Below are 13,344 nucleotides of genomic sequence, written 5' to 3' on the forward strand. Positions count from 1 at the left end.
AATCATTGGTAGGGATAATGTTTTTGCACTTCACAGTCATATACTCTTGGCTTTTAAAAGCATATTTCTCTCCAGCTCTTTCTAAAAAATGCATATGGTTATGAGTTTGTACATATGGAACTACAACCATTGCTGTAGTGTAGTCTTGAGTGGTTCAAAGGCTATAATCAGCACCTACTTGATCACCATGAACCCTGCATGAGAAAGGGCCAAAGGATACCTTCCTTCTTTTCCCTAGAAAAGCACTGCATTTGAGGCAGGGTTGCATAAAAACCTAAATCATATTATCGCTCTCCTTTTCAGTTTTGAGAGGAAGCAGTTTTTAAATAAATGGACTAATTCACATAATTTCACTAAGAGCTGCTCTATTGTACCTAATTTTTAGGACATGTCAGAAGGAAAGGATGTGCTCTCATACTTTTGTAATTACAAAAACTGGATACCTGGTAAATTTAAATACTGATTGATTAAATTTGAATGCTGCCACATCTGTGTAAACTCATGGCACCTTGCAAATGTCCATAGTAACAACCTAAAAATCAGTAAAAAAAATTGATACACTATATATAGTAAAACACAGGGACACGGTGGCTCAGTGGCTAAGATGCTGAGCTTGTCGAACAGAAAGGTTGGCAATTCTGTGGTTTGATTCCTAGCGCCACATAACGGTGTGAGCTCCTGTTACTTGTCCCAGCTTCTGCCAACCTAGCAGTTTGAAAGCATGTAAAAAGTGCAAGTACAAAAATAGGGACCACTTTGGTGGGAAGGTAACAGCGTTCTGTGCACCTTCGGGGTTTAGTCATGCCAGCCACATGACCATGGCGACGTCTCCAGACAGTGCTGGCTCTTCAGCTTTGTAACAGAAATGGCTCTTCGGCTTTGTAACTAGAGCCGGAAATGACTAGCATGTATGTGCAAGGGGAACCTTTACCTTTACATAGTAAGTAGCAATATTGTACAATCAGTTAATCAATTGTTATTAAACCATAATAACCACATATAAATCAATGCCACAGTTCAAAGAATCTAGACTAGAATCCAACTTGAGAACTATCAGTTAATTTTCCACTGTGTTTGATTTCTGAATAGATAGACACCGGGACATGGTTTGTAGAGCAGATTTGGGGATATTTGTATTTGTAGCTTATCATCTAGGCCAGGGGTGTCAAACTGGTGGTCCATGGGCCAGGTGCAGGCCACGCCCACCCTAGCTCCGCAGAGGGAAACATCACAACAACTGTGATCTAGGCCATTTGCCCACCAGTAAAAGGAACTGTCATTTTGTGTTTTAGCCGAAGACTTCCAAGCTATGTCTAGCCATGTGACCTCCCCCAAATTTACTCTCCCTCACGTACCTCTGTGTTTTGGAGCTGGAGGGCAGCTGGTCCGAGGATGTCCAAATAATCCAGCAGATGGACAACCTGCTCTTATTGAGATACATAGCCTTGAGGTAAACATCTAGTTGCCCCTTAGTAACAAGGTACGATATCTGCTTACATGGGATCAGAACTGTGGAACTATTTGATTGCTCTTTGTTTCTTATTCTTTGGTTTTACTTTCTTATCTGATTTACCTGTCTAATTTATATTTGTTCCCAGTAAACAAAGAGCATGTCCTAATAAATATCTTTTTTTCTATAAGCACCTCCCATCATTCCCCTTATAGGTAGCGTGGTTTTCTCTAGACACCCTCAATTTCTAACTGTTTGGCAAAAACATCCAACAGACTTTTCACCATTCAACTTACATATTAAATGCTCCAAAAGAAGAGAGTGCAGATGTTATGTAGGCAAATAAAGTCGATATTGCAAGCTGCATTTTGTAACCCACCTGACTGTGGAATCCAGATGAACTGTAATTAAGGAACTGTTAGGAAGAGCATGATTCTAAATTCTCCCTCCTCAAAGATAAACCCAGAGATCTCAACTGTGACTTTTGGGCTCAGTTTAGATTTACCATTAGGCAGGCTTTGATACCCTTTTAGATCAAAGAGATTTGACATAAGAAATACAAAGTTCTTTGAATGTTTATTTAGAAAACAATAAAGTCAGATTTCAATGCACCATGGAAAGGGAACCAGAGTACAGGTAGCCCTCAACTTACAACAACTATTGCTAAGCAAAATAGTTGTTAAGTAAATTTTGCTCTATTTTATAACCTTTCTTGTCACAGTTGTTAAATTAATTACCTCAGGTGTCAAGTTAGTAACACGATGGTTAAGGGAATCTGGCTTCCCCATGGATTTTGCTTGTCAGAAGGTTGCAAAAAGTAATCACATGGCCCTGGGACACTGCAACGGTCATAATATGAACCAGTTGCCAAGCATCCAAATTTTGATCATACGACCATGGGGATACTGCAATAGTTGTGAGTGTGAAAAACGGTCATGTCATTTTTTGTAGTGCTGCTTTAACTGAACGGTCACTAAATGAACTATTGTATGTCAAGGACCATCTGTAGATAGATATGCAAAAGGCATATACTTTCTGCTGACTTAAACCAGTATGCTGTAGCATGCTGGCTACACTATAGTTTGGCTTAATGAGTGTAGGCAATTATTGTTAGAAACCTACTTGTGAACATAATGCTAAACTATAAAATGGTTTCTTTGTTTTGGCTTAATGTGAGTTATAAATCTATTCTTTATGAGTGAACCAGGCCATTATAATTTATTGACAATTTTGCCGTACTAAAATCAGCAAGCCAGACCTTTGAACCCGCTTCTGTTTTACAGATTATTCTACATGACACTGCCGAGCAGGAAACAATGAGAATCTTTCCAGGACCTCTAATCAGGTACAAGGATTGAGGGGAGAATAGGTTGGCCCTTGCCCTTTCAAACAGCAGCCGCATAAGCCAGCTAAGGGTAACAAAATGGAAGCAAGGAAACTAATTTGTGGAGAAACTTTGGAAGTTCTCCTGTGTCAGGTCCTTAATAATACAGGTAGTCCTTGACTTACAATGGCAAATGAGTCCAAAATTTCCACTCCTAAGCAAGGCAGTTGTTAAGTGAGTTTCGCCCCATTTTATGACCTTTCTTGTCACACTTGCTAAGTGAATCTCTGCAGCTGCTAAGTTAGTAACATTGTTGTTAAGTGAATCTGGCTTCTCCATTGACTTTGCTCGTCAGAAGACTACATGCGACCATCATAAATACACACCAATTGCCAAGTGTCCAAATTTTGTTCACGTGGCCACAGGGATGCTGCAATGATCATAAATGTGAAAAACAGCCCTAAGTCACTTTTTTCAGTGCCACGGAAACTTTGAACATCACAAAAATGGTTATAAGTGGAGGACTCCCTTTAAGTGGGTGCAATACAATACTATTTTGATTAAAACTTTTATATAGCCATCTATCGATCCAGGTCTTAAGTGCTTTCCTGAAAGTTAAAAGGGTGGTTAAAATGACAGTAAGCTTCTACAATTCTTGTTTATTCTGACAAACAATTCTGTCTCATGATAATATGGTGACTAAGAAAAGATACCATTGGGATTTTCTGCTTCAGGCATCCCATACCTTAAGGGGGCCTTTTGTTATGGCATTTTCTCAGGACAAAATTTGATATGTATTTTACATGATTTGGAGAGGTGTTTAATATATTGTGAGTCACAGAAAGTGTTGCACCATAATCCACCTATTTTAGTTATGTGGCAGAAGACTAAAAGGGGAGAACGGAGGAAAAGGAAAGAGGTCTTTACATATTTCTTTATCATTTGCTGGAGAATGTGATGACTTGGACCACCTATTCCTGTAGCTACATCAAAGGGATGAGCTGTACTTTTGCTTTCCAGATGCTGAATAGATTGCTGGCTTGCCAGAAGTTCCCGTTATGGGAGCTGGCAGACCAGTCTTTCTAAAGTCTATAATTACTGGCTAATGGTCCAGAATGGCTGGCTGACATTTCATCAAAGGGAAATGGTGACAGGAAATGGTCTCCTAATAGCCAGGAATTGCTCTTCAGCTTTGGGAGTGAAATACTCATCAAAGAGGGTGACAGATCTGGAGGAGGCACAAAAATGGCTAAAGGCAGTTTGATGTATGAATGTGTAGAGAATGAGGCAGAAGAATCAGGAGGAAAGTGTGTGTGTGGGTGTGTGGGGGTGTATGTATGTGGGGGTGTTAACTGAAACATGGTTGTTCTGTAGGGAAGGTGACATAAATGATTATCTAGAACAAGTCTTTGCTTTTTCATGTACTGCTTATACAAAATGGCATAAATATTACAGATATGCATTAAATCCTGCTGAGATTTAATTATATTGTTGTTGTGGCTTTCTTTTCGTCTCTTTCAGGGAAGATCTTCACAAGGTGGATGTAATGACATTCTGTCAGCGCAAAGCAACCACTGGCTGTGACCTGACAACTAAGCAGGGCCGAGATTCTGCCTTGCTTTGGAAGCTCCTCCTTCTCCTTTGCCGACAAAATGGAGTAGGTACAAAGGAGGGCAGTCTTGGGTGTTATGACAAATGATGAATTCAGTCCAGACAGGATGAGTCTCTGCTAATATAGTCTGCAAATCTGCAATATTTTAAGCGTTTCCTTGGGGTGTCTGATGATTACACAATTTCCAACCTGATATAGTTACTGGTTATAGGATTGAAGACAGAGAACACTTGATTTCATCCTTTCCCCATTTACCCCAATATGGCCAGTGTTGTGTTATTGACATGGGAAAGAGCGCGGTCAGTCTTGTGCCTGGAATACATTTTTGTAAATGTATTGAAAGTATATGGACTATCCCTCTGGTGAAGCTTCCCTCCATCAATGACGGGTTCCTCAACCCTTTCCAAATCTTTGGAGTTAGCTTTTGGAAGATATTAAGATGATGTTAATTCCCAAATTCTAGCAGTAAAGTATACAAATTAATCTGAAGCACAGATTTGATGATTGAGAAATTAGTTCTTGAATCTGGTTTTCATGAACTCGAGGGGCTTTTTTTCCCCACCAAAGTAAAATGTTAAAATTAAAAGCAAATTAAAGTATGAGATACCCTTGGTAATGCCCACAGTTCTGTTCTGCCACTGTTCTGCCACAGTTCCTTTTCTTGCTGTGTTATTACCACTGATATTTCTGATCTTCCAATCCATCTAATGTGTGCTGTTTTCTCCCTCCCCTTCGTAGTCCATGGTGGGATCAGATACAGCTGAGCTGCTAATACAAGATCGCAAATATCAGGAAAAGTACAAAAGACAAGAGCCACGGGTCAACCTGATTAACCTGGCAGGAGAAGAATGGCCAGTGCCTGGCTGTGGAACCATGGACCTTCTCACAGGGGAGATGGTCCCAATGGCTGGCATATTAGAGCAAACAATGGAGAAGTTCACCAAACTCCTTTCCTACGGCAGAAAGAAAGTAAGAGCTAAGTTTCTGTGCTTGCTTTCTGAGGGGATTATGTGCACAGAGCCTTGGATCACACTCATATCGTTATAACCTCAAATGATTACTCTTATGTCTGTGAATCCACAGTTTCATTTCAGATGAGAAATGCAGGGAGAATGCAAATCAGACACAATATATTTCCACAGAGAAATATATTGCTTTTATTGAGAAGTACAGCACTATTAGACTGTCTTTTAATTAAACTCTATTTTAAAGTGTTGTACTCCACTGGTTTTATTGTCTTGCTTTATGGAACTTTGTTTTATTATTATTTACTTTTGTCAAATTATTTTCATGGAACATTGTTTTTATTATTTTTGAATAGCTCTTGGGGCTCCTTCATGAGGAAAAAACAGTAAAAAACTAAATTACAATAGGAATACTTAGGCAAATGATTATATTGGTTCAGAAGTGACAGTTTGATGTCTTTTGCATGTTTAAGGTTACAGCTTACACAATCTCTTGCCACTGGCTATGCTTGCTAGTTGATTTGAAACATCTAGAATTTCCAACCCCCAAAGGGTATCAGGCAGCACTCTCTGCATGCCAAAGACCCACAGGTCTACTCTTTTAGATCTTAAATAATCTTAAGTTGATGATCTTGTTCTGTTTAATACCTGGCTAATACCTGTTTCGTTCTGTAGAGTAATAACATTTCCCTATGTTTTCTTGATTCACGTATCCATTAGACAGAGCACTATCCTGTCCATGGGACACATTGGAGACCACCAATATCTAGGCTAGCTGTCATCTGCCATGAACTTTGACTGTTAGTCACATTGGAAAATAATAGTATGGGATAGAGTAGGGTATAGTTGGTGGATGTCAAGAGTTTTGATTATGGTTTGCTTGCTCATAGGAAGCCCTGGACTGGGCTATGAGAAACCAGCTGTGGGGCCACGCACTCTTTCTATCAAGCAAAATGAACCCAAGGATTTACAGTTTGGTCTTGACTGGGTGTGTAGAATGCTTTGCTGTTTCTTCAGCCTATATTTTAAATGCCCATATTTGCCCTGTCTGACAAAATGATTTCTTTTGTCCTGTTGCAGGTTCACAAGCACACTGGCCTCCAATGATCCTCTGCAGACACTTTTCCAGCTTATGTCTGGAAGGATACCTCAGGCATCTTTGGTATTGGTTTCTGCCCCCACCTCTCTGCTTTCATGGGTCCTGTGTATCTTGCCTAGGCAGGATAGGCCTGAGGCGAGGAGACTTTTAAGTGAAGATGGACAATGAAGGGGATCTTAGATGGAGGAGCCAAGTCTAAGGCAACAGTTTGATAGGACCAGGTGGAATCCTCTTGGCCCCTGGAGTCATGGGCTCTTTGTGCAAAGAGAGCAGGCCAGCATTGCTACAAGGCATTTATTAGGATGCTAGACTTTGACAAAAACAAAGCTTATTTTTGTACTAAGAGTGGGCACTTAAGGGGATTGCTGGAATCATTTATTGTTTTTTTCTTTCTCCTTCCTGCCACCTCTGTGCATGTGATTATCTGAAAATGCCATAATTAGTGTAGGCATGGCATATGTGCAATTCTAATAAATGTCTACAAGGCTCAGCAGGGAAGATTGCTCAGCTTTTTCTAATTGTCAATATTGACAATAGCTTGTTGACACCAGCAACAATTATGGATTGCTAGTATACCCAGACTTACTGTAGTTATTGGATCAGTAGAATCAAAGGCTAAACCAACCTTCTCTATTCTGACATTTTAATCTAGGACTTGACCAGGTTTGTTGACAATGCTTGAGAAAGCATGAGTTATAGTACAGTAGGCAGTAGGTTAAGAAAGGTCAACTATATATATTCTATTCATTTATTTGATGGCTAAATAAATTAAGCTACTTAACTGATGGACATATTAGTCATACCTGAAAAATGTTGAGGAACTATTTATGTCTTAAATTTATTGGCTATATTCTGGGAATGATTAAGAATAATCTTGGTCTAAACCAAAAGTGACTACAGTTAATCAATAGTCTAAAGACTGAATTGGAACTAGCCCATCCATATTTAGGCTGGGACTTAGGATCTGGCCGTCTGACCTTCAGCTGAACAGAAAAGTGTGGAATGTGTTAAAGTTTGAAATTATGCCACTCTAGGTACCTCCGTCTGCCTGCCAGTTTTAAGGCCATATGTTGCACTTGTCCCTTCTCTTCTTAGAGGGATCCTCTGCTACAGTCTAACTGACCTAATGAGGGTGTGGACATTGCCTTGGATATAGCTAGCTTGTATTTCATTGTCCTTGATAGGAATATCTCTTTCAGGTTGCATTCTAAGTGCATTTTCTACCCTCTGCCTTTGCTGGATGATTAGGGCAAATTAAAATATAGTTTGAAGAAGGAATTAATTTACTGGGGTGGAGATAGTCTGAATGAAAGGCTCCGAGAATTCTCATGGAGTAACTGCTATTACTCCCTTTCTTGCTGCATCATTGATGTTTTCTTATAAGCATCCAAATCATCTGTATATTTGCTTCCTTGGGCCAGGTTCTCTAGCAATTTAAAAATTTCCTTCTGAGAAAGAATCCATGAAGTCAAAAGGTTAACCACTGTTCTATGTGAGGCAATAATGGAGCCAGAAACTTTGGCATACTTCAGAAGCCAAAATGTCCTGAAAGTTTACCTCAGGTCAGCCCTCCCCAGTCTAATGAGTCAGTGAGGTAACTGACTCATTAGTGTTGGAGTCAGACTAAAGAAAGCAGATTCAAGTGCCTCCTCAGCCATGAAGCTTGCTGGGTCATTTTGGAGTGGTCTCTTTCTCTCAGCCCAACCTTACTCATATAATGTAAGCTGCCTTGAATAAAAGCTGGAAAAATAAACTTCTCTGGGCTGGCTGAGCATTTTAGGGGTTGTAATGTCAGCACTGGCACTTGGTGAAGGCTTCCTTAAAGATGATTAAATATTCTTTGTGCTTAAAGTCAGCTATCCTCTGTGCTTTGTTCAATGTTGCTTTCTAAATGCATGAACCAAAGTGATACAACACACACACAAATTGGTTTGCTTCCCAAATATTTGGAACATTTTTCCTGAATCTTATGCCAGACAGAGGAAACAAGTTTGAGCAAATAGTGATGTTTTTATTTCTTTTGTACCCTGTAATTTCCCCTTTTTTGACTATAGTCCTGTGGAGATGAGAACTGGGGAGACTGGAGGCCACACCTGGCTGTCATGCTGTCTAATCAAATAGGAGACCTGGACCTGAATTCCAGAGCTATCATCACTATGGGAGACACATTGGGTGAGGAAATTCACACAGACATGGGGGTGTGGGTGGAATGATTTCCAATTCTAATGCCAGAGGAATTGTATCTACATTCCTTAGTACTTCAGCTGCGTACAAATGAATCACTTAAAGAGGAAAGGCTATGTGGGAAGAATCACACAGATGTCATCCCTCTACCGAACCTTTGATCCTCACATGATCTTCTCATATAATTCCTCCTGTCTTATCTCCTTTCCCCATATCTGCCTGAAAAAATAACAATCAGAAACTATCAATGAGGTTGGAAACCATAAAAGAACTAGAACTTGTTCCATTTAACTATACAGCATTGGCAAGCTATTATAATGTCAATGTCTTTAAAAGAGGGATAATGTGGGTGCATTTTAATGGTACAAAAAGATTGCAGTTTCCCCAGTGAATCTTCTCTTTTCTCACAAGACTTCCTTTTCCTTAAAACAACCATAATGCATTTTGTGTTCTTTTATGTTTTCCCCATAGATTAATGTGTGCCTTTTTATCTATTCAGCTGGGAAAGGATTAATAGAAGCTGCTCACTTCTGCTATCTGATGGCAAATGTCCCTTTTGGCCACTATCCAGTTCAAACAGATTATATGGTGTTGCTGGGAAGTAGTCAGAGGTGAGTGAACAAAAAAAGAAGTTTCCACTTAATTTAAAAACAACAACACATTTAATTCTATACTTTTCTTTCCCAAACTGGGGCTTATCCCTTTCAAAATTCCCATGAGCAGCCTTAGTAATGATTCCAAGTTGAAGCAGACCTGGGTACCACCCAGCAATATTGGATGATGCTCAAAGACAAGATAACATTTTCTACTGAGATGGTATATATGAGGACGGGAAGATAAGTAGTTCATGCAGTGGAAATTAGAACTAAGTGTAGGATTTGCTATTATGCCTTCAACAATACCTTGTACAAATCAGCAAAGAAAATTAGCCATGGGAAGGGAATAAACAATATCATTTGCTAATAGATGCCCATTAGGTCACAGACTGGTTGAACATTTGGCAACATATCTCACAATTATTATACTGGACCAGCTTCTTCTCCAGACACGAATTGTTTGTTATGGAGCACAGCAGTTATCATTATAGATAAATCTATATCTTCATTATATACCATTGTATTCTATATTTCTACTTGAAAGGGGAGACTTGAGGCTGGCTCATATTTGAATGGGAGTCCTAGTGGACAGCCACTTAAATATGACCCTGCAGTGGGCTGCAGCTGCCCAAAAAGTCAACACAGTCCCAGGCTGTATTAACAGAAGGTTAAAATCAAGATCTCGTGAAGTGTTAGTACTGCTTTATAATGCTTGCTAAGACCACACTTGGAATATTGCACCCAATTTGATTGCCACAATATAAAAAAGATGTTGACGTTGGACTAGAAGACCTTCAAGGCTCCTTCCAACTCTATTATTCTGTATGTGGGATTTCAAAATCTTTAGCAGATTTGACTGTTGCCTCAGTCAAAAATTATTGAAGTCCCACACTGCTGGAGGTCAGCAGTTAGGAAGAAGCTGCAGTGTTCTAGGCTACACTGGAAGATGTGGAGGTAAGTCCACCCCCTGTTCAAGTCAGAAGAACTTATATCATCCCAGACAAAAGATTGTCTAATCCTTTCTTGAAACTGTCCAGTGGTGTGAGCATTCACATCTCTGCGAGGCAAGTTGTTCCATTGATTAATTGTTCTCCTTCTTAGGAAATTCCTCCTTAATTCTTTAACAAGCTTCCACCCATTATTTTTTGTCCTGCCCTCAGGAACTTTGGAGAATAAGTCGATCATCTCTTCTTTGTGACAATTCTCTAGTACCGGAAGACAGCTACAATGTCATCCCTAACCCTTCTTTGTTAAAATTAAGTTCCCTTAACAATTCATCAGTCATTCATTTCCACTATTATACTCTATAACAGGGGTCGCCAACCTTTTGGACCTCAGGGACCACCAAACTCATAATTTTAAATCCCAGGGACCACTAACTTGTTCTGTGGGCATGGCCTAATTTGTGGGTGTGGCTTGGTGGTCGTGTGACTGCCTGGGCATGGCTTGTATGTAAATATTACAAATATTTATATACATATTGAATTTTTTATAAAAAAAGAGCAACTTTTGCCCAAAATCAGGCAAAGCAGGAAGGCAGATTGAATTGCTGACAGAATCACAGATTCATTCAGAGATCTATCTATCTGCCAATGGCTAGCTCAGTCTGTCACATAAAATTTGCTTGCAAGCAAATTCACAAAATTAACTCACAACACACCATGTATGTAAATATTGAATTTTTTATTAAAAAGATCACCTTTTACCCAAAATCAGGCAAAACGGGCAGGCAGATTGAGTTGTTCACAGAATCATTCAGTGATCTATCTATGTGACAACGGCTACCTGAATCTGATCCATAAAATTTGCTTGCCGTGAACTGCACTGAATAATAGAACTGAATAATAGTCCTAAGAGAGGTTTGGCTGTGCTTAAAAGCAGAGCCAAAAATCTAAAGATTAGCTAGAAATCAAGAAATCCAACCATTTCCTGCTTCCTAGCTAATCTAAATCTCCCAGCACAGCAGAACCGCTGATAATCGGGGGGGAAAAGGAAAAAAAGCAATTTAGCAGGCAAGTTTGCAGGATAAGGAGTAAGTGAGCGAGGAGGGTTCCCATGGGCTATGTGAGCGGCGCAGCCTTGTGTTCCTGTGCAGCCTGGATTAATTGCTTTGGGGGTGCTCTGGGGGTGACATTTCTCTGTGGCCCACCAAAATTTTCTTGCGGCTCACCAGTGGGCCGCAGCCCACTGGTTGGCGACCGTTGCTCTATAAACCAGTCTAAAGCAAATGCCTCTGAATCAGGGAATAGCTCTCAAATGAAACTGTAAAGAAAATGTTGGAACTAGGCAATTTTGCAAAATTGGACATACTGATTTTGATAATATTTAAATTTAGCCTGTGATTACTTTAGAAGTAAACCTACTAAATGTAATGGGATTTAGTTCAGAACTATTTTCATAAAATCAGATTGTATAAACATATTAATAAAACAAAGCAGAGCACTTACTTTCAGTAGCCATAAAACAGAATGACGGAGCACTGGAGAACAAATAGTATTATTCCAAATAATAATTAGCTAACCATCTAAAACAGCATATCCTGTATGCTGGAATATGGAAATACAATTTGCGTATTTCCTCTCCAGTGCCCCAGCCCTTCTTTTTTCCTATATCAAGTATTCTCTATAGCTACCACAAGATAGCAATCATTCTGTGAAACAGGAGATTCACCAGTACTGATTTCAGTAGCATCCAGTGTGGATGTCAGATGCTGATGAGAAGTTCAAGTATTGGGCAGACCAGGGAATATTAAGATTAAAATTAATTTTAGCTCCAATGTGGAAAGGAGTGTTTGGTATTCTGAGTGGGCACATATAAGTGATTCTCTAGCTGATGAGACAGGTAGAGATCTGAACTTCAGTGTACCAAAGTGCCCTGTTGAAGCTAGCTTCCGGTAAGATAAGGCAAACACTGCAGCTGATGTAATCATTCACCTTAAGAGGCACAGGTAAGGTTAAAAATCCAATTTACAGAGCCAGCAATTCCACTTATATTAATAGTGCTCTGGCCAGATAACAAGGATAAGTGTTTAATGATTCATTTCACCTTTAAGCTGATTGTGCCTTATTAGTATGACAAGCCAAACACACCTTGCATCTTCAAGCAACACACGTAATCAATTCTTGGGAGTCGCTTAAAGTAATTTGTATGAAATCACATGTATTTAGAAATCTAGTCTTAGGTGAAACCAGATTTTCTGCTTACTGCTTCCACAGAAGCTAGCAATGAAATATCCAAAGGCAACCTTTGTTATTATTTTTCCTCCATTTTTTCCATTTAGGGCAACCTCCCCAGGGGTGGGATTCAAATTTTTTAACAATCGGTTCTGTGGGCGTGGCTAGGTGGGCATGCCCATGTGACTGGGTGGGTGTGGCTTGTTGTTTTCTTTTTCTTTTTGGGGGTCAACACTCCTGTCCCCCGGTTTTTTGGGCCTTCTGGGCCTCAGCGAAGCCTCCTGGGGGGGGGCTTGCTCCCAGAAGGCTCCCCTGGGACTCAGGAAGAAAAAAAATGGAGCCTGGAGGGGGTGCACAGCACCCCACCCTCCGTTTTGGGGCCTTCTGGGCCTCAGGGAAGCCTCCTGGGGGGCATTTTTGCTCCCAGAAAGTTTCCCTGGGGCCCAGGAAGGCAAAAAATGGAGCATGGGATGGTGGTGATGCTGCCCCCCCTCCATGTTTTGCCTTCCCGGGCCTCTGGGAAGCCTCCTGGGCGAACAGTAAGACAGCAAGGGGAATGGCATAGCTGATCATAGGAACAGCTGATGGTCAGGAGGAAAATAAAAAAGAAATACCTTAAGGAGTGACTTGGCAGGGAAGAACCCAGTCAGTGATGTCAGGCATGCACAAGATGTTGCGCATGCACAATAAGGACTGATTGGGTAGGGAGGGGCGGGCGGGGAGAGTGGAGCCAGCCAGGGGCATGATTTGCCGGTTCTTCGAACTGCACATAATTTTAACTGGCTCTATAGAACCAGTCTGAACCGGTAGAATCCCAACCCCGAACCTTCCCCTTTCTTAAATTTTCCTAATTTTAAGTACAACTTCCTCTTAAAAAATTAAATAAAGCAACAGCTCCACCTAGGAGTAGAGAAACAATCTCCGTGTATCTTTCCAGCTCA

The 13,344-nt window shown here is 40.3% G+C and overlaps 1 protein-coding gene across 3 annotated transcripts in view; it reads left to right on the forward strand.

Annotated features, from left to right (window-relative positions):
- The window catches only part of SEC16B (SEC16 homolog B, endoplasmic reticulum export factor), a 55,320-nt gene that overhangs the window by 12,179 nt on the left and 29,797 nt on the right, over window positions 1-13,344 (forward strand). For all 3 annotated transcript variants that reach the window (XM_026669197.2, XM_087960901.1, XM_087960902.1), the window contains exons 7-14: window positions 1,293-1,450; window positions 2,734-2,795; window positions 4,296-4,431; window positions 5,125-5,355; window positions 6,242-6,339; window positions 6,432-6,513; window positions 8,505-8,622; window positions 9,134-9,245. In XM_026669197.2, the coding sequence (XP_026524982.2) occupies window positions 1,293-1,450; window positions 2,734-2,795; window positions 4,296-4,431; window positions 5,125-5,355; window positions 6,242-6,339; window positions 6,432-6,513; window positions 8,505-8,622; window positions 9,134-9,245 (997 nt within the window). The remainder of the gene's footprint in view (window positions 1-1,292; window positions 1,451-2,733; window positions 2,796-4,295; window positions 4,432-5,124; window positions 5,356-6,241; window positions 6,340-6,431; window positions 6,514-8,504; window positions 8,623-9,133; window positions 9,246-13,344) is intronic.

Source organism: Notechis scutatus, chromosome 3 (assembly GCF_049901735.1).
Source record: "Notechis scutatus isolate UNSWTSFEM ecotype Mainland chromosome 3, rNotScu1.2, whole genome shotgun sequence".
Taxonomy (NCBI): Eukaryota; Metazoa; Chordata; class Lepidosauria; order Squamata; family Elapidae; genus Notechis; species Notechis scutatus.